This window comes from Ammospiza nelsoni, chromosome 3 (assembly GCF_027579445.1).
Source record: "Ammospiza nelsoni isolate bAmmNel1 chromosome 3, bAmmNel1.pri, whole genome shotgun sequence".
Lineage (NCBI taxonomy): Eukaryota > Metazoa > Chordata > Aves > Passeriformes > Passerellidae > Ammospiza > Ammospiza nelsoni.
In genome coordinates this window covers 31,144,585-31,164,810 of record NC_080635.1, presented here as the reverse complement: position 1 = coordinate 31,164,810, position 20,226 = coordinate 31,144,585, and the positions used below count along the sequence as shown (strand labels likewise).

General features: G+C 35.3%; 1 protein-coding gene across 1 annotated transcript in view; it reads right to left on the bottom strand.

Annotated features, from left to right (window-relative positions):
* The window catches only part of BTBD9 (BTB domain containing 9), a 113,901-nt gene that overhangs the window by 23,018 nt on the left and 70,657 nt on the right, over window positions 1–20,226 (bottom strand). The window contains exons 9-10 of the mRNA XM_059467585.1: window positions 14,175–14,364; window positions 6,733–6,840 (exon numbers count right to left, since the gene is read on the bottom strand). Of these exons, the coding sequence (XP_059323568.1) occupies window positions 6,733–6,840; window positions 14,175–14,364 (298 nt within the window). The remainder of the gene's footprint in view (window positions 1–6,732; window positions 6,841–14,174; window positions 14,365–20,226) is intronic.

The window sequence follows — 20,226 nt, the reverse complement described above, 5'->3', positions numbered from 1 at the left end:
CAAATTGATGTCAGATTTATTGTGGTGTTTTCACAACTCTCCTCACAGCACTGTGCGTGAAGAGGAGCCGAGACCATGGCAGTCACAAGGCAAAACTTTAATGAATATGGTACATGCAGAGCTGTAGTGAACAAGAACATGGAAAAACATTTAAGGCAGAATAGGACACTGCAGTGTGCAGCTCCTTGTTACTCTGTTGAAGGCTTGTTCAAAAGATCCATGTATATTTGTGGCTGAAAAGCAAACACAAGGAACTGAAGGTAGAAGCAGAAAAATAGAAAAGACAAATGAACAATTTGAAAACCTTGTGATCCTGAACTGCTGTTAAGAAATGTAACTTTAAAGAAGGCAGATGCTTCTTCAATCAAGCTAGAATAATCTAAAATAAAACTAGCAAAGGAAATGTTAGATGCAGAAATTCTACACTGCTGAGAGGCTCCTAATGCTCTGAAATGGAAACTCTGGTTTCTCTCTGTGAAATCTTAATTCTTTGTGCTTAATAAGACAGCATTGTGAAGCTGGAGCCTTTCTTCTTTTGCCTTATTAGAATAATTCGAAAATGTAAGCATATAAACACAGGGAAAAATATGTACTTCAATGCCTCTATCGTGCAGGGCTTAAAAGCTCAATAATTACACAAAATGACCCTTTATATCTGTCTGACTTGTTCCAGTAGGCATTATTACCGGGATAATGAACAGACTAATGAGAACTCTTAGTTTATTTTTGTGAAGTGAGACTTGAAATTGAGCTTCACAGTGTAGCAATTTCCCAGACATCTTGTGTGAACATATTTCATTTTGTATTGTTTGAATGTGGCCACAGTGAATTCGGCAATCCTGGAGCAGGCATCTGGATTTCAGAGAGCTGCTGTAAAACTTGCTTCATGTGAAATAAAGAGGATGAATCACAGTTGAAATATACTCCATTGGCAGAAGAAGTGGTACAAGAAGAGGTTTGCTGTGAAATTAACTTCATGTCAAATATGACAAAGTATGGTCAAAAAAATCTGCTTGACATCAGAGGGCCAAGAACAAGTCCTTTTATCCTGTTCCACCCAGCCACTTGGGAACTCAGGCATGAGACAGAATTAAGGACTACACAGGAATCAGGAAAAATATTTTCTCATTCTAGGTATGACAGGACAATAGATGCATGCAAAACTGACGGGAAACAACAGAAGAAATGTGATGCAGGCATACAGGCAGTGGGAGAGAGAGCTGAGAAAATTTCCAGCCATTTTATTATGCAAGAAAACAGTTCTGTGGAAGTAGTTAAGGAGAATAATGATGAATGAAAACTGATGCAAGGGAATTCTAGAAATGGGATCATATAGTGAAGTGAAGGAACTAGAAGAGGACAGGAATAAAAACTGCTGTGTTTTTGGTTAAATATTAGAAACTACAAATATAAGTACATAATTTGCCCTGTGCAGGAAAGATATTCATACACATCAAATATTATCTCCATAGCAGAACTAATAATCATATCATGATAGATATTAACCTGGTTTCACAAAAGTATACTCAGGAAAACAATCCCAACTTGAGTTTGCTACTATTATTGCTAAGAACAGAAGTATTTTCTCACTAGAAGTCCTCAGATAACATAGAAAACACTTTTCTGTACATCAGGAAAGTGGTTTAGGACTGTTAAGCGCATGATCTAGATCACTCTAGGTGTTCCTTACCTGTGAATTATCATAAAATAAAATACAGTAGTGAATGAAAACTTGAAATGCACATATGTCATGAGGAAGAAATATGAAACACTAGACAAGAGCAAAAATCTCAAAAGTTGAAAATTATTCTGAAAAAAAATCAGAAGACAGTTAGTAAATTTTGATAATAAATTTTGCATCCACACTCCAAAGGTTGTTTCATGTGAAACTATTGATTAGATTTATACATGAACTACAGAGAAAAAATTTGAGGGGAACTGAACTGAGAATTGAAATAGCTATTATACAATAAAAACTCAATAAGCAATGGAAACATAAAATAAAGTTTGTAAGCTTTTACACCTTTATAACAGCAGAACATTCTGAATAACAAAGAACTAAAAATATATGTATAATGCAGTATGTTACAAACCTCCTGGAAATCAAGTAATGCCTGCCATGAGAAAATCTCAACTAGCCATACAGACAGTTGATACAAACTGCTTTAGAACTGTCCATCTAAAACCAATATTCATTGTCTCTCAAATTCCATCACAGTATTAGACAGAACATACTATGCTTGCTGCCAAGGGATTAGATCCATTTCATAATAACTACAAAGCAGAGAACTTTGAAGACTGATACTGAGTTGATGAGCACCGTGATAGCCTGCTTAGTATTTGTCTTTGCAGGGTTTATTTTATCAGAAGTGTCATTAACTCTGAGGTCTGGTTCTCTTACTGGCCTTTGGCATCTTTTGTTTTTCATTTGACTTTCAGACTCTGTCAGCAAATTCTCCTAACAAGTGCAAGTCTCTGTTGTTCAACACTAACACGCTCAAGTCCACTTATCATAAATGTTTTTAAAAATAGAAGGGAACATGACTGTTTTTCATTACTGTCATACTGTGTAGAGAAAAACAGCTTATTGTGGAAAAGAAAAAAAAATAGCCTCCACAGAGCATGTGAAAATTGTCAATTACACAACCAGTATGCATAAATTGGCTCTCACTTAGGGAAGGTACACAAGCTTCCCCTGTGAAGATAACAGACATCCAGTTTTTTCTTCAGCCTTTTAAAACTGGGAGAAGAAAAGGTTAGGAGTAGCCTGTCACTTCCCGCCTTTGAGCGCTGAATTATTAATTTACACAAAACACTACATTAAAAATGCCATTAAAACAACCTCAAGGAGCACACTGAGAGTTTAAAGGGGAAGTTCATGCTTCAGTAGTCTGCCAAAACCAATGCATGCTCTTTAAACATAATTTAATTTTTTTCTCATAGTTTTTTCTTCCACTTCCCGATTATCAAAGGTGTCTGTCAAGGTCTGTGTTCAGCAGACAGTTCATCCTCCCCTTTGTGCTAGCAACTGAGCAAAAATTATTTGGAGACCTCACAGAACACTTGCAAGAGAGCAAGCTAATGACTTCCATAAAAGTCTAACTCCACTGCAAGAACAGGCAGCCATAAAACCAGGCAGCAAACAGTGAAGGCCAAAAGTCTTATCCATAAAAAGACCTCTTAACCACACATCTTAGAAGACAGGAAAACTAATAGGAAATATTACTAGTAATGCAAATGTTCTCATTGAAGTATTCTGTCTTTTCAAATGTGGGCCCCTGTGAAATTCTCCCATGTTTTCACTACATCCACTTTGATTTTCTACATTGGAAAGCAAGTGAGTTACTAATGCCAGAAAGGGTAACTTCAGGATTTCAAGACCTTATCAATCACATATATTGCATTCCATCTCCAGTATGTATATTGAAGTCAAGTGGGCAACCACAATCCCATGGAAGGACATACCTACTTCTTATTTTCCTTAAACAAAGACAAAGACACAAGTCTAAGTGAAGACAATTTTTATACCAACAGAGGATTAGTGGATTTCAGGCTGGGATGTCAAATATTCATCAAAAAACCCAGGATTTGGCTGAGATAAAAAAATAGCTGCAAAATTGGACCACAAATTAGCAAAAGATTTGTTTTGTTTCACCCAAGTGAGAGAGGAGCACAGCATTCAAAACCATCCAGGGAACAAAGAGATGAGGGTACTGGTGTTTCTATCCCTGTATGCTCTAGTCTGGTTAATAAAAATTGCCAAATGTAGGCGTTATAACTGTCTGCCTAAACTTGATGGTGAGTCAAACCCAAGCACAGTGCTTCAGTTTGATCATTCCTTTTCCTTGGGGAGCCTGTAAATCAGCCACAGAAGGCATTCAGAGATAGACTAAAACTATCAATATAATGCTAAGAGGAAGGACAGACAGATAAAAAAGAAATCCTTTGCATCCAGCAGGAGTATCTTCACTGTTACACTATGACAGTAAACCAGAAAACTGTACCACCTCCACTTTACCAGTATCTGTTAATTTTGGTTAAGATCCAAATCTATCTTTTCTATTTGTTGTCATTGTTAAAATTATCTGAAGTGAAAACAAGTTGTTTGTTTTCGTGGCAAGCATCCCCAGATTTTCAATTTGAGATTTTTTTTTTAATTACAGAAACTAACCCAAAAAATAGTTCTTCACCAGTCATAGGCAGTGACTGGTTCAGTTTTTCCCTTTTCATTAAGAAATCTCTACCACCACATTGAAAGTTTACCCAAAAATTTTAAGTGAGGGCCTTCATTCAGCACATGAGTCACTGAATGATGATGTCTCTTCTATTATACATTCCACTATTTTTAAACACTAGGAGTATGGCTTTTTTAGATCATACTGTGTGTTTCAGTATTTTTCAGTAAAGAAAATTAGTGTGCCAGTACTGTATGTAATTACACACTGTATGAAATGACAACACTCTTTTCTTTACAGACCAATTCTAACATTTGTGCAATTGGCACTTATATATCATTTTATATATTTAACATATTTACTAGAGAAAAAATATTGATACTATGGATATTACTGCATATATTTATATAATACATATACTTGGTTATCAATCTGCTGTTACAATTCAAGTATTTTTTTGAGCTGAAGTAACTTCAGCATTTCTGCAAATCATACCTGAAAATAAAATGAAACATATTTAGTTTTCTTTGACTGAAAAAACCCAAATCTATATTTCTGATCATAAAGGCAAGAGATATAAATTGAATGTAAAAAATGCTATCAGATGCAAAGAAATCACCTGAAATTTGATGGCCAGTGAACTCTGGTAGCTTCATGACCAGGTCTTTTTATCTGTTTAAAGCAGGTACAGACAATGCTAGGACACTCCTTGTCTGTAGACTTCAAGAATAAAGACTGGCATAATGCCAGCTGACTGCACATCTGTCAGAGCAAGAAGTTAGGCAGAATGCAATTCTTTAATCCACATGAAAATTGTTCATGCAGCCACAGCTTTGAGAATTTCCAGAGTATCTATGTTTTGAATCAAGATTTTGAAGTATACCCAAAGAAGGCAGCTATCTTTACTTCAGGGATGTAGCTTTATTTGCTCAAGGCTAAGGCTTTGGAAATAACAAAAAAAGCAAAAAAGCGTGGTTTGAACAGGGTGAAAAGATATTTGAACTGGGCAGTCTATCAGCAATTTCACCTACACTGTGCATACTTAAGCAAGTGCTCCTTTGGACTGCTAAACGGCTTTCAATATCAAAATGTAAAAGGAAAAAGTGCACAGATTCCTGATATCTCTTTCTCTTCCTTTTGTGGTTTCAGCTTTTTAGTGCTCTCACTGCTGGAGGCAGACAAAAAGACGAGTTTTATTATGCTGAGATGTCTTTGAGAACAAGTGAAGATTTAATCGTTCTCCAGACCTGCAGGCAGAACCCAGGTTTCTGCTCATCAATACCCTGCCCTTTACAGGCACTGAAAGGACATGTCAAGTTCTCCTTCACCAACACATCCAGAGTGTGTTGTAAAGCATTTGAGTCACACTGTTTGTTAAGGGATGAAATACAAACTTTAGAAAAATGTGTTAGCAGTGCTGCTACAAAGGACTGAATAACTCTCTTGCTTGATGTGACAAACTGAGAATGCAGAGTGTCTCTGAATTTATAAAATCACTTTGTTTTGGTTGGCACAAGTAGAAGATGGGTGGGGGCTGGCCCCATATAAGCTGATGACTTGAATTTTGTCCAAAGAAAGAAAACACATCTCATGGAAAACTGACTCAGGGAAAATGAAAGATGTAAGATTTTTATAATTCTGAGCTTCCCAGGGGTTTAATCAGGGAATCATACCCCATCAACATTCACTGAATGCTGAGCATACCTGGCTTCTGGATATGTAATATATGAATTTGCAGACTGTCTTTTCAGTCTTATGACCAATATCTAGATAATTCTTTGCTAGGAATTTGAATCATCATCACATGGTTTAAGAAAGCTCTCGGCACCAAATTACTCATCCATACTTGAGGAATGGATTTTATCAGCAGAAACTGCAGTAAGGCCAATGGAGAGTATACAGTTGGAAAGTATTCGTGCCTGATTGATTTTTTCTAATTTAAATATTCAAATGAAAATGAAAGTTTTTCTCTCTTCTTTATCTCTGCCTAAGGAGCAGTCTTTTTCTCTGGAAGGGTGCTTTTCAAAAGTAGTGTTCAGTGCATAAGTCAAGCACTCTACTTTTGAACAGAGACAAGATCAAGCTTTGGCAACCATGTGGTCTATTATGATTTGGTCCTTACCCTCACTCTCCTCAGATGTGATACAATACATTAATGAGTTTTGGTAAGGGAGAAAGACATGTGAGTAGCAAAATCCTTTATCAAGTATGCTCTCTTCCCTCTCCTACCACATTTCTCAAGGCAGGGTGGCTTGACATCCAGGGTCACCATAAACATGTGACCTCCAGAAAAACACAGTTTAACTTGCAGTGATCACAAAACCAAGGGTATAGTAGGCAGACTTTTTATGCATGAAGAATCCAACTGATTGTCTGAAGACCCAGAACCAATCTTAAGAAATTGATTCTGAAAGTCTTGCATTAATCCACAGGTTACGCAATGATATAAATCATTCTTTTCACAGTAACATACGTAAGTAGTGAACAAAAATCCCAGCAAAAATCCCAGCTTCCAGTTCTTAATTTGTGCCAATGAGTGTCAAAAAACTAAACTCACTTGCAGGAAATTTTTGTGCGATCCACCACCATGGTCCACTGCTGCTGATTTGTTGAAACCTCAATGTAGTAGCTGTAGCTCCGATCATCACAATCCCAAAGTAGCAACCTACATAAGAAGAAGTTTTTGAGATGTAAAGTTAAACATCAAACCAACTTTTAAATTTTTCCAGCCCTTTATTTTCTCCACTTAATCCTTTCTAAATGTAACTGTTTCTTATGGAATGTACCTGAAACACTCAACAAAGTCTTTACTGTTTTTGCCATCTCAAACTACGGTGTCTCCATTCTTATTATCCTGAGGCCAGCAACAGACTCACAAGCTTGTAATAACCAACTTATGAACACTAATCTACTATATTGATCCAATTACTTTTAACTGATTTGCCACATGGCATTGCCTTCTTAATAAATGATGCAAATATCTGTTTCAAAAAGACAGTTTAGGAGAGGACAGAAAAAATAATTAGGTGATTAAAAGGATTATGCTGCCTTCTTAACTGTATTTTATTTTGATTTTGGAAAATACATCAGAAATATATTTTTGAAAAGTAAGGAAATGGGAATTCCTAGTCCTGGTTCATCAGAGGAAGAAGGAAAAAATGCAATAAACTGTTAAACAAATTGCTAAAAAGGCAGAAAAAAAAGAAAGACAATAATTCTAAAAAACATGCACTCCCTTCAGAAAGGGCACTAAGTGATATTGAATAGCCTTTGATTTCCATACTTGTCTTACAGAGAAGAAGACCTAAAGCATCAGGGATGGCATTTAGCTCAAGTATTACCAAAAACCATATCTGGCAAATGTATCTTCTTTACTTTTCTTTATATGGGCATTATCCCCCTGTTATAAGACATATTTGGCCCAGAACTGGACACAGTACTCAAAGTAAGCCTCCCAACATCAAGTACAGAGAGAAACATCCTAGTTCAGGCCTTTCTTTTCAGCTTTTGAAATCCCAGTGTTAAAAGTGGAATTAGGTCTAGTGGCCAAGCAGATTCATAACAAATTCTCTAGATGCTGAATGTAACTCATTAATATTATCAGAAATAATATGCTGTCAAAAGTAACTTTAAGAAGCTAAATGAAAACACTTTCAACAAAAGTCTTTTAGCACATACGTATACTGTCTATTTGCAAATTTAAAAATTCAGAGTTGACTTAGTAAAAAAAGGAAGAGTTGTCTGTGGCATCATAACCATCTTAAAAAAACATCCCACACCCCAAAACACAACCACTCAACTTCAATATCTCTCCTTCATCTGACTATCCCCATTCTGCTTTTCTTCAGCCAAAAGGTCTCCAAAGACACTGAATGAAGAGCATTTTCTTAAAAAAAGTTTACTGATTACAGTCCTCTTTTTGGTAACTGCTACTAATCAACAGGTCCTGAATTGATTTAACATTTATATTTAAACCAAGTCTTCTAAATTATAAAAAGAGGAAAAATAAAAAACATTCATAAATTTGTTTTCATTCAAAAAGTCTATCAAAATGTAGCTAATTATGCTTTTTGATAGAATCCTTTTTATCATGGTGACTCATTGCTATTTCCTTGATCCATGCTTTCAAAGCTATGATCAAGAGTTTGAATATCAGAAGCACACTGGTGACTGTAATTTCAACTAACAATACCATAATTAAAACATAGCTGGCTTGGTTTTAAAGCAAAAGTCTAACAGGACATATTTGTTCCTTTCAAAAATATATAATTGATCTCTTCCAAATCAACTGAATCTCGTTAAATAGGTTTAAAAATAATATGGTTTCGAATTATTATAAATCAAATAATGAGTGAATTAAAGTCAGCAGCATCTTTCCCAAAGTGACTTTGCATGAATGCTAAATGTGGATTTCTCTTACTTTGATACTTCTGAAGGAAAATAAAAAGTTATTTCTTCTCTAGCAGCTTTTTAGGAGAAAATCAGGATGTAGACTGACAATAGAACTTACGTGGAATTTACTCTGCTTGAAATGCCTTTCTGGATGAGCAGTGAAAAACTTTCAGGTGACAACTAAAATATTCACCAGTGTACACTGAGCACAAAGGCCACTTTTTATGCCAGGCACAACAATCTTTGTGACACATTACAGGCAAATTACCATGCTGAACTTTTTTAGCAAAGCTATGTTTTGCTAAGATGAATATTAAATGACCAGAAAGAGAATATTCCACTTAAAAAATCAGAACTATACCCATTGGAAATGGATCTGTTTATGGCAAAATCCCCCATGTTCTTAGGACTTTCCACATTGAAATAAAAAAATTAAATTAGCTCATTAGTGTATCTCGCCCTCAGGACTGAAAAAGAAAAATTGAGTGAAGATTTATCCAGCTTACACCCTGCAACACTGTGAGATTTAAACATATTTCTGTTTTGGGTATCTGGTGCCTAAGCCTGTGAATCATTTAATATGACATTGCTGTTTACATCACATGTCCACAAATGCTTCACTTTATAAGATAAAAGCTTTTCAAATATGAATCAAACTTCACATTGCAGGCATAGGAAAATGATTATATTGGCTACCTGTTACAGGAAAAAAAAATGCTGCAGTACTTTTTTAAACAGTTATGTCCCTAAATGTCATGTGTTACCCTGTGATTGAATGTTCTGCATTGCTAAAAACATTTTCTGCTGTCTGTGCTTACTTTTTATTTTTAAATTTCTGTAAAAAAGATTATCACTGTTTAGTTCAGACTGCTATATAACTACATTTACTCAAGGTGCTAGCAGACAGCCAAACATAGTCATGCACCTGACAGGATGACACCTGCTTCCTGAGTACTGTAAGTCACTACAGAGAACATACAGATAACTATTTGAGAGTACTGTGTTCATAAACCACTTGCATACTTGTAGAAACCTAAATGACAGAAATTGAAACATGAAGTACCAACATATCTTGAAAGAGAAAAAGAAAAAGGAAGAACACCCCCATGGAAGGAGGGTTTTTTATACAATTGTTGCTGCATTTTTGCCTCTGGTTGTCTATAAACTCCTTCAGTTTTCTGCAGATATTTATGTTTCAGTAGTTACCCTGCAAGAAACTAACTTTCTTCCTACAAAGATCCTATAAAGGAGACAAAATTTCTGCCTATTTTATAAGTGTTCCTATGATCATTCATTCTGAGTCATGATTTTACTCTCAAGTCAGGCAAGCACAGAAAATGAGCAGCAGCAAAGAAAGAAAAGCTTCATAAGTGGAAATGGTATGGAAAATCAGAAAGCATAAGAGATGTATATGATGATGGTATAAGCAAACAGAAAATACATTCAAGTTCACTGATGCTGTTTGTTAATTTATGGATGACTCTGTATATGAAAAGCTATCAATTTCATACAAGCATTAAAGTCTTCAAAAAGATTAAAGTTGGATAAGTAGTTCATATACTTTTCTAAAGACATACTTTTTGTCTTCCTATTTATTTTAATATGAAAATTTCTATGGTATAGAATTCCATCTCCTCCACATACACTCTAACAATTTTTTTAATTTATAAGAAAAATCAGGCAAAGGCTGTAGCATAATAGTACCCTATTTCTAGTCCAGATAAATGCAGGGAGAATTAGACAGAAAGTCATTGTGATATGCCAGCTGCTACAATATTCACGTTTTAGCCATTTAAAAATTAAATTGTGTTTACTATGTTAAACACACCAGTTGCCTTCTTTCTGCTCCTAATTACATACTATAGTATTCTGTCACTGACAGGGGCCTTTTCAGGGACTAAAAGGAGAAAGATATTTTGTGTCCAGACAGGCAACTATGTGGAAAAAATACCTAAATTAACAATAACTCTGTTAACTGTTCTGAGAACTAATAAAAAATAAAACTTATAAATATTTTTTAAAATTTCATAATCTAGAAGACCATATTTACTAACAACTGTTTAAAAAACCCCATAGGATCATAGAATAGTTTGGATTGAAAGAGATGGGTTGAAATCTCTATGTTTTCCATGTCTTCTCTATTAGAAAATAGTATCGAGCACTGATTGTCATTAGATCTCTTTCAGAATTTCTGAGTAAATTTTGATGTGGAAGTCAAGACTCCAAATTTATATATACATAACATATACCTACAACATACATATATATACATAACAACCTATATACATATATTATTTATATACAAATAGAAGTACTCAATACTAACAAAGTTTCAATGTGGTCTCCCATGGAATTCCTGAGTCAAACTGAACACATGTCATTAGTTGCCTCCATGCCTTCTCAGCAGTGAAGGTTACAAAATTATGGAGCTAGAGTAACAAGAACTGAGCCAGCAAAACAATGGAAAGAGAATATTGTTCTGTACCTGACACTTGTTAGATCATGCCTGGGATACTGAATCCCATTTTGGATCCAAATAGAACATTGATACATCTCAGCACTTCCAGCAGAGGACCATCTAAATGTTCATGACATTGAAGCACACACCTGTGGAAGAGACTGGGGAAGCTGGTTTGTTCAGCCTAAGGAGGCTTGGGGCTGGGAGGAACCTAGCAGCACTTGTCAGTGTCTGAGAACAGCTTATCACAGGCTACCCAGAGAAGTTGTGGAATTTCCTGCCTTAGAAATTTTTAAGACCTATGTGCATAAAACCTTGATTTGGATGGTCTTTTTTCATAACTGACCCTCCTTTGAGAAACAACCTGATGCTAGATGCCTTCTTCCTCAAGTCCCTTTCAACCTGAAGGGTGCTAAGATTCTCAGACATTGGAATGACTTTGGCAGAAAGCATGCATACAATATATATTCCTGAAACATTCAACTCTCTGTATTTCTAAGGCATATATGAACACCAATAGTTCTTCTGGTCTTTTTTCCATACTCAGAATTTAGTTGCCATGGTAACATGTCTTAGAGGCTCTCTCCAGTGATATTCCCATTTCTATAGACTAAAAGCAGCTACTACCTTTTTTCAAAGGTTTATATAATATTTACCCCCTCTGAAATAAATATATTCAATGGCACATTTGTGTTTCTGAACTAAAAAGATACATACTTTAATTCCTAATTATTCACTTAAAATCCAAACCCATGGGTATAATGACTCAGTTTCTGAGGGTAGCAGAATTAATTCATTCTGCCAGCCTAAAGCAAATGCTCCTGGAATTTTTTTCTATTAGGTGGGAGCATGAGATCAAGGGAGTTTTCAAACAAGCAAACAGCAGGAAAACAGGCAGTGAATACAGTTCTATCAGTTGTGGCAGACATTCTGTTAACAAAAAAAATTTTCTTGCTTCCATAAAGATTAAATACTAAGACATTTTGCTGTTGTCTATGTTTATATATGATTTGATTTCCGTACAAAACATAGATTTCCTGATGCTGAATAAAGAGACCACTGTCATCATCTTTAGCACTGCATAATATAGAACATGTTCCAGACCCTTGTCAAGGCTGTAGATGCCACAGAGTGAAACTTCACTTAACCACTCCAAGGGGCAGCTTCCCTTGGCTTCCTATGACCTGCAAGAGACATGGCTGCAACTCAAAACCCTTGTTCTTCTGGGCAGTACACAAAAAAAGAAAATTAACATGCTGCTAGCATTTCTGTCTCTAGGCAATGCAGGTAGTCTCCTCTGTAAGAAGATACCCCAGACTATGATGTTTATTACTGTTATTTTTGTAAAGTAAGCTATTAATCTTGTTTGTACTATACATGCAGGGAAACCGACAAAGAAAGATGAGATTCTGAACCTGTAGCTGTACAATTCAATACCACATAAATCACTAAATGCCTATTAGTTTTGAATTACGTAATGTTTAGGTTATTTTTTTAATTTGCTCTATAGTCTTGCTGATTACACAGTTATCATTTCTTGGCAACCCAAAGTTTAATTCACCTAACACACCATTTAATAAAGAGACTTATTAAAAATCTTCTGCACAAGAATAAACAATAGCATAGCATTTATTATAGGAAATTCAGTTTTTTTTCTCTAACTGGAAAAAGATGGTACAATGCATCAATTGAAGGATATATAATTGAAGGATAACAATTGAAGCAGATCAGAAAACAGTAAGATAGGAAGACAGAGAAACTGAGAAACTATCCATTCTAGTTAGCATATTCTTCTCTTCATCTTTTATATGGCCAAAGCCTTGCTGCTAAAAACTGCTACTTAAGTTTAAAATGCCATGAAAATGACAGCATTACATTTTCATGTACCTATTTAAAGAAATCTGAGTACAGCTTGTTTTTTCTACTTGAGATGCAATATTTAATAGAATATGAACAACACCAAACTCAAATGAGTGTGGAAAGTTGCCAACCACGCTTACTCAACTTGTTTCCCACAGTGAGAACAATGCTGGACTTGCATTATGCATAACATCTACAGCTTGCATATGCACAAAACACTACTTTTGTTGGGTTAGGGATTTGCTTGGATAGCTGATATCAAACTCTATCTTCAGAGTTTTACAACCATCATAACAATGCCATAGGCCAAAACCAAACCACACAAAATAGGAATTGGCAGTCATAAAATAGCTTTCAAATCTCACTTGGCAGCTCTTAACAGGGGGAAGGCACTGAGCTCCTAGAAATACATATCTACGTACATGGTCTCTGTCTGCAAGCCAATACTCACCTGGGATTTCAGCCTTTGATCACTGGCACTCTGAACTTCAGAAATCTTTATTTCTCTGTCACAGAGCATACAAATTAAGTCCCTGACTATACAGTCTAAATTTGCAAAGACCATTATCCCATTAAGACAAGGTTTTCTATGCCTGATTTTATGAAACATACATCCCAAGCATTAATAGTCAGAGAATATGAAGTTGGGAAGAATATTTTTCTTTTCACCTGTGAAAAATCCAGCTCTCCTGTCTATTTCCTAGGTCTCTACATCAGCCAAAATTTTCATCTTCATATGTATACACACATTTACAGTAGAAACAGCTCAATGAACTTCAATCCAAATCTAAACACATTCATAAATCCAGCCTTGTAAATCAATATTCAGGTTGCTGTACCTTTATTACACCCTCCATGTTTAAGTAAAAACTAGCAGTAATTGTATAGCAAAAAGGAAGCCTGGCTGACTTGACATGATGATTTTCTTCAAGGAAATTGTTTTCAGAATTAAGTGGATAACAGTAACTGCACCTACTTAACCATAAGTGAGACTGCAATTAAATTCTATTTTAAAATAAGTATATAACTTTGATCTTATAATTTGACTATTACTACTATTATGCCTCTGAAAAGTATTATTTTCTGCAATTGCACTCTGTATCTCGATATATAATTCACACATTTAATTTTTAACATGCCTGTTATACTGAAGTCAGAAGCCAAGTGACAACTACTAAACTAGCCCCCTAATTAATGTCATTTCCAAATGTCATACATTCTAAAGAAAATAACTGCTCAGCAAAAATTTCACCGTGGCCCCTAATTTAGAGAAAAATAAACCCTCCTACCGTATTGATCCGATCATGTAGGGCTGTGCCAGCTGCACCACAATGGCTCCGCTGCCAAGCTGGTGGCACGTGTACCCCGAATCCCAATCGTAGTTCTTCGTGTCTCCGTTCAACAAGGCATTGCGACTGCGACTTACACCCTCAATCACACTGGCACAGTCTGCAATTGTCGCAACATTTTCGGTGGGAACTGTAAATTAAAAACACAAAGATGACAGACATACAGTCAGAAAACAGTTCAGATGCCAGTGGTCTTTATTTCTGGAGAAGAACTGGTAAAACAAAAAAAAAAGAAAATAAAATCAATGGAAGGAAATTTAACTCACATAAAATGAACTATGAACAAGTGGTACAGATACTTTTTATACCACTGATTCCAGAATAGCTTGGTAAATTAACAGATGGATTTCAGTATTGGTGATACGAAAGCACTCTTTTAACACAATTGGGAAAAAAATATCTTGTACTGCAAAACTTTAGAAATTTTGAAAGAATTTCTTCCTGTTTTCATGACGAATCTTCCCCCTACTACAACATTCAAAAATGACTAGAACATAGTTATGAGAAATTTCAGAGATAACTGTATGAGTTTTCAGCATGCAAAAAAAGAGATAATTTCCCATGAAGAGCTCGAATTCTGTGATTTCACTGTGCTACTGGTGTCAGAAGAATAATCTTAAGAAAGCCACTAACCAACCAAAACACCTTAAAAAACAAATGGGAAGAAACTGCTAGATCATTGCAAAGTAGTAATCCAAGGCATTGCAAAAACAATCAGTTTTGGAAAAGCTACTGCATTACCAAATATACTATCATCTCTGTCTGCTCATAAAAAATTACTAAAATCACCACTTCACTATTCTGGAAATCTCCTGATTCCCCAATTACTGAAAAGAGGCACTCAACAATTCCTAGATTCTTATGGGAGAGCAGGTGTTAGACATTAGAAGTACTTCACAGGGAACAATCTCAATAAAGCAAAGCCTAACACTGCCAACTAAGAGTACTGGCACTGAATTAAAATTTGTCTAGACTTCCTTTTCTTCCTCTCCTCCCTCCCTGGGAGCAAAGGAACTTATTTGTGTATTCATTTTATATAAACTTTAAAGCATCTTCTACATAGAGCTGGTTTGTGGGGTTTTTTTAATAGGAAGAGGAAGCTATTCCAATCTTGGTAAAAAAGAAAATGAGTAGAAGAGTCAAAATCAATGCTTATATTGAGGCTCCATGGCACATTGCAGACACACTGTGAGCTAAGTGATTAATTAAATGTAGTGCAGCTCAGTTCATGCAATATTTTGTCTGCATGACCTCTGAGCGTCACCCTGCTCCTTCTCACATTTAGATTTCTGCACTAATCTATGACTCTCCTAAGAAGATGCTACCCTGATTAATCAAACTCCTTAAAAACTGTACAGAAACTGTCTTGGTGTGCTTTTAACATAATTCTGAGGTCTTCCCTACAACAGCTAATTAGAAGGTGACTCTGACTAATTGAACTGCGCAGAACGTGCCATCCTGTTCCTTTTCCCTAGGGGGTCTGCCACTCCCTATTGTGAATGTTCATTATCTTTTATATACACTTGATAAACTTATTAAAAGTACCATCTGGTGGGGACTCTTCTGTATTTTTAAGTCTTTTGGTTGTCCATTTTTTCCCATTAGAATATCTGCTTCCGTTTAGGTCACTTATTTACAAATAGAAACTGTCAAAACCAACAGTCTTGTTTCTATTTTTGTTTCCTTTTATTTTAATCCACCAGCTGTCCAGCTATTACATATTGTCAGAAAAAAGAGAAGATTACAAATACAATTTTTTTCCCCTACTGTTCATACAACAGTTTTGGGCTGAAAAGTCTGATTTGCTTTTATGGAACAGGAAAGACTGTGTGTTAGCAAAGTAAACACATTCTGTAAGCAAACAAAAGGAGAACATGATTGAGGTTACAGGATAGCAGCATCAAACATTTATTAAAACTTACTTTCTTGTCTCTTTGTCTTATGCTGCAGTATGGAGTGATGAAGAACTGGCAGTATATATAATTCTAGCAATGGTATTTTTATAAAGGATTGCAATTTTCAGGACATGGCCTAAGGGTCATCTATACTGACTATATTTAAAGATAAGACAGATATGTTATTCAACTGTCCTTAGAGATCTTCCAAGATAAAAATGTACCAGAAGTGTGTTGTAGCCTCAATCATATTATCACTCCTTAAGCTTGTTTCTCTTTGTCTTTTTAGCATACTTGATTTTTCACACGAAATTTTTTTTCCCCTGAAGCACTCCGAAAAAAAAGTTAATGCTGCTGCAGCAAAGTAGCTTCCATATCTGAGTGTAGACTACTTCCTTTTATCTCTCATTCTGGACAGATCAGCTTTTGCTTTCTGTCCATCCACTGTGACTTCACTACAATATGGGTGGGTGGGAATATGAAAGAAAATCCTCAAATAACTTTTTGCAACACAGAAAAGAACAGAACAAAGTGGGTATTTCTACTGGTTTACAAAACCAGCCATTAATAAACCTCAAAGAAACTATGAAAATAAACATACAGGGAGACAGCAGATCTATTACATAGTCTTATTTTATAGGAAAGCAGCAATTTAAAGCATTATGGACTGTTGAAGATATTTATACTGCACTCTAGGCAATAGTCAAAAGTTCTTTGCCTATGTGTCATCATTGCAACAAAATTGTTCATTTTAGGGAATTCTCTTAAGACACAAAACTACCATTGTGAAGAAACTATAAACAAGCAATTACACTAGAAGAAGCATAATTAGTATGAAGGAGTGATTTTCCTCTCATGATTATATCTGTTAAAAGCTCATCTTCCAATCGTTCAATTTTTCACTATAAAGTTGCACTCTTTCTTTACTTGAACATCTACTAAACTGACATAAATTTCCTTCCTGGCTGGTAGGAAAATAGAAAGCTGAAACTAAAGAAAAAGAGAATTAAGTATGCAAGGATTATTTCAGAGTTTGATCATATTATATTAAAGAATTAAATGGGTAATGGGCATTTTGCTCGCATTATTTTCCACATGCCAGAAGATTTGTTAAGTCTAATCTTTATTCAATATATGAATTTGCCCTTGTTTATTTGCTACATGGTAGAAAAAAAGAGAAATCTACAGACTTTTCAGTTAATTAAAAGTACAGCCACATGCCCTTTCATTCAACATACTTTCTTATTTTCTTGAGTTGAAACTTGCTGATGAAATTACTATATTTAATTTGAATCTTCAATTAAATTATTCAAAGAAATCAAGAGTTAAAAATATCAAATCAACTTCAAACAAATATCAACAGTATCTTCACCTGTTTCAGTGAAAAGCCCTCTGCAAGCCATATTCAGCTGGAAAAGAAAACCCCGCTAATATGTGTTTTTGTCCAATTGTCAGAAATTGTATTAGAAAATCTTCAGAGAAGGCTGATTTTTCACTTGATACTTGCTACAGTTTGTGATTCCTAATCCAATAAATTAGAACAAAACCATTCAAGTCACCAGAACTGGCCATAATTTTCATTGCCAACTAATTGGCTGCTACAGGGCTCTTTCATTAAACATTGTGTCTGCAGAGGGCTGTCAGAAATATCAGCTGTTTTAGGAAGTGTGCATCCCTCCTTGTGGCACTGGAAACAGACAGAAAAGGATTAAAAAAAAAAAAAAAAGAACTGGAACCACATGAACAGATCTCTCTCAAAACCAACCATGTGGCTACCCTTTCTTGTAGAAAGGGGGAAAAAATCCTGCAGTATTTAGATTGTCTTCAATTTTTCATAATTTCCTAAAGCTATGTCTGCAGCAGAGCTGAATTATACTGCTGGGTAAGCCTGCATTGTTTCAGAAAATGTGACCCTTTTCAAAAGGGAATAAACAAAATATGATAGCTTTGTGTGGAGTCAACATTAAACTAGACAAAACCCAGCATCTTTCACTGCTTCCTTGGGGAGAGACAAAGCAATCTTTTACAAAACTGAACCACACACTAGGAAACTGATATGACTGGTTTCTCCTTGTTACACATTCAGTTTTGTTTGTTCTTTTTCTTTTTCTGAAAATAACTGCTGGAGTAAAAGACAAGTGAATATTTATTTGTATCATTTTATCCCTTTTAAAACAAGTTCTCCTAAGGCATTGAACAGCACACAAATGAAGGTTCATGATGATTCCTAAGAACTGAACAGCATTCCTCAGAGGGTGACCAAGGACATTCCAATGTTTTTACATCCATCTTCTGCTCTTCAGTCATTATTCACTGTTCTCTCTTTCATGCGTATTGTACACATTACAAGACAGTCTGAAAGACTGAGATAGACCACAGACCAACACTGCTTCATGGAAAAACCATCCACATTGCATTCCCAACGCCCTTCACCAGGCTCAAAATCAGAAAGAAGGTTGGTCAAGCCCACATAATCCTTGACTGCCCCTTGGCACTGAGAATTGATTACAGGACACTGAAATTATATTTTTTTTTTTCCATTTGAGGCAGAAAAGAGGAATCTTTTTCCTCTACTAAGGCAGGGAAAAAACACCAAGAAACCTAAAGAGGCCTTGCACAGAAGCAGCTCTTTAACTCTTGTAACTTTTTGCCACTGGGCAGATTAGAATATTTTACAATATATTGCATGACACAGGTACTGCTTCCAAAGCAGTATGTCTCTTACTTGAGAAAATATTCTTTTGTTTTGAATTCTAGATTATATAGCAATGGCTTAAGACCATTCAAAACTTCATAAGTAGTTCATTATAAGCAAGCACTATGATTGTCAGATTAAAGAATATTTGCATCCTTTTAAAACAAAAGAGTTATGTTAATATCATGAATTTAATATAGAAAACTGCTAACTTACACACTTAGAAATAATGCTATGCCAGAAAGAAAAATACATCTCAACCTTAATATCTGCATTAGGGAAATAATTTAATATGATTACATTCCTTTCTATCACCTCATTTCACAAGACAACAAACTGTAAACCAACACTTAAAGACCAGGAAGTGCTATAAAGAGCATTTTCTGCTACTTTTGCTTCAAAAGTGCCACTCAGCTACCATTGTGTTGTGTTAGTACCACATCCAGTATTGTACAAAGCAACTGTATAAATCACCTTCCACATTGACTTTTAATTGTAATATGTGAAGTTAGTAATTTTTCATTAAAACCTTGTAAACAAAAACACAACAACATAAAATTGTTGTTATAATGAAACAACACTTCATTTTTATTATTTGTTTACCAGCCTTCTAATCTTCACTGTATGGTGATGGCCATCACATAGATATTATGTACCAGTAGTAATATATCTGATAAATTACACTCTTCACATATACAGCTCTCTGATCAAGTTGAGTATCTTTCACAAAAATTAAATAAATAATTTCTCAAGTCTCTATAACATCTCTAACCAAATACCTCAGAGGCCTCATTTCTCTGGAATGAGTTTTTCAAATGACAAATCTTCACATCTTATCTTTAGTGTTGTTTTGGTAGAAGTAGGGGTCACTAAGTCTTTTTGAAAGGAACTTATGGCCTTCTAGGGCTGACCAATACTTGATTTTTTAAATAAAACAGAGTATAGATGCAGCAGCTGTGTTTTTTCTAGCCTAATTTAATAAATACCACATTTAATAACATATGGGATAAGCAATGAACCCAATGAACTGCTTTTCAAGGGTTTAAGATTAAAGTTTCTCTACTCAGTCAAGCTTAAAAGCAATCTGCTCTGATTACTGCACTTTCTTATATTTTGTTGACTTTTCCTAACTGCTTTCAGTTCATTTTATCCTATCTGGTCATTTCAGAAGCAGAAACAAACATTACAAATCCTCATCACAGTAATAAAATAAATCTGTGCCAACCCACTGGTACTCAAACTGAGTTTTTACTCAGGTGGACTTTAGACTTGCAGCCTGCTTGATTGCAGAAGCCATACAATATGGCACCTTATGGTAATCACCACACTGAAAAAAAGCATTGAATAGATATATCATCTCTTTGATGGATCAAAGTTGCTGAGAATAATTTTAAATAGGCAA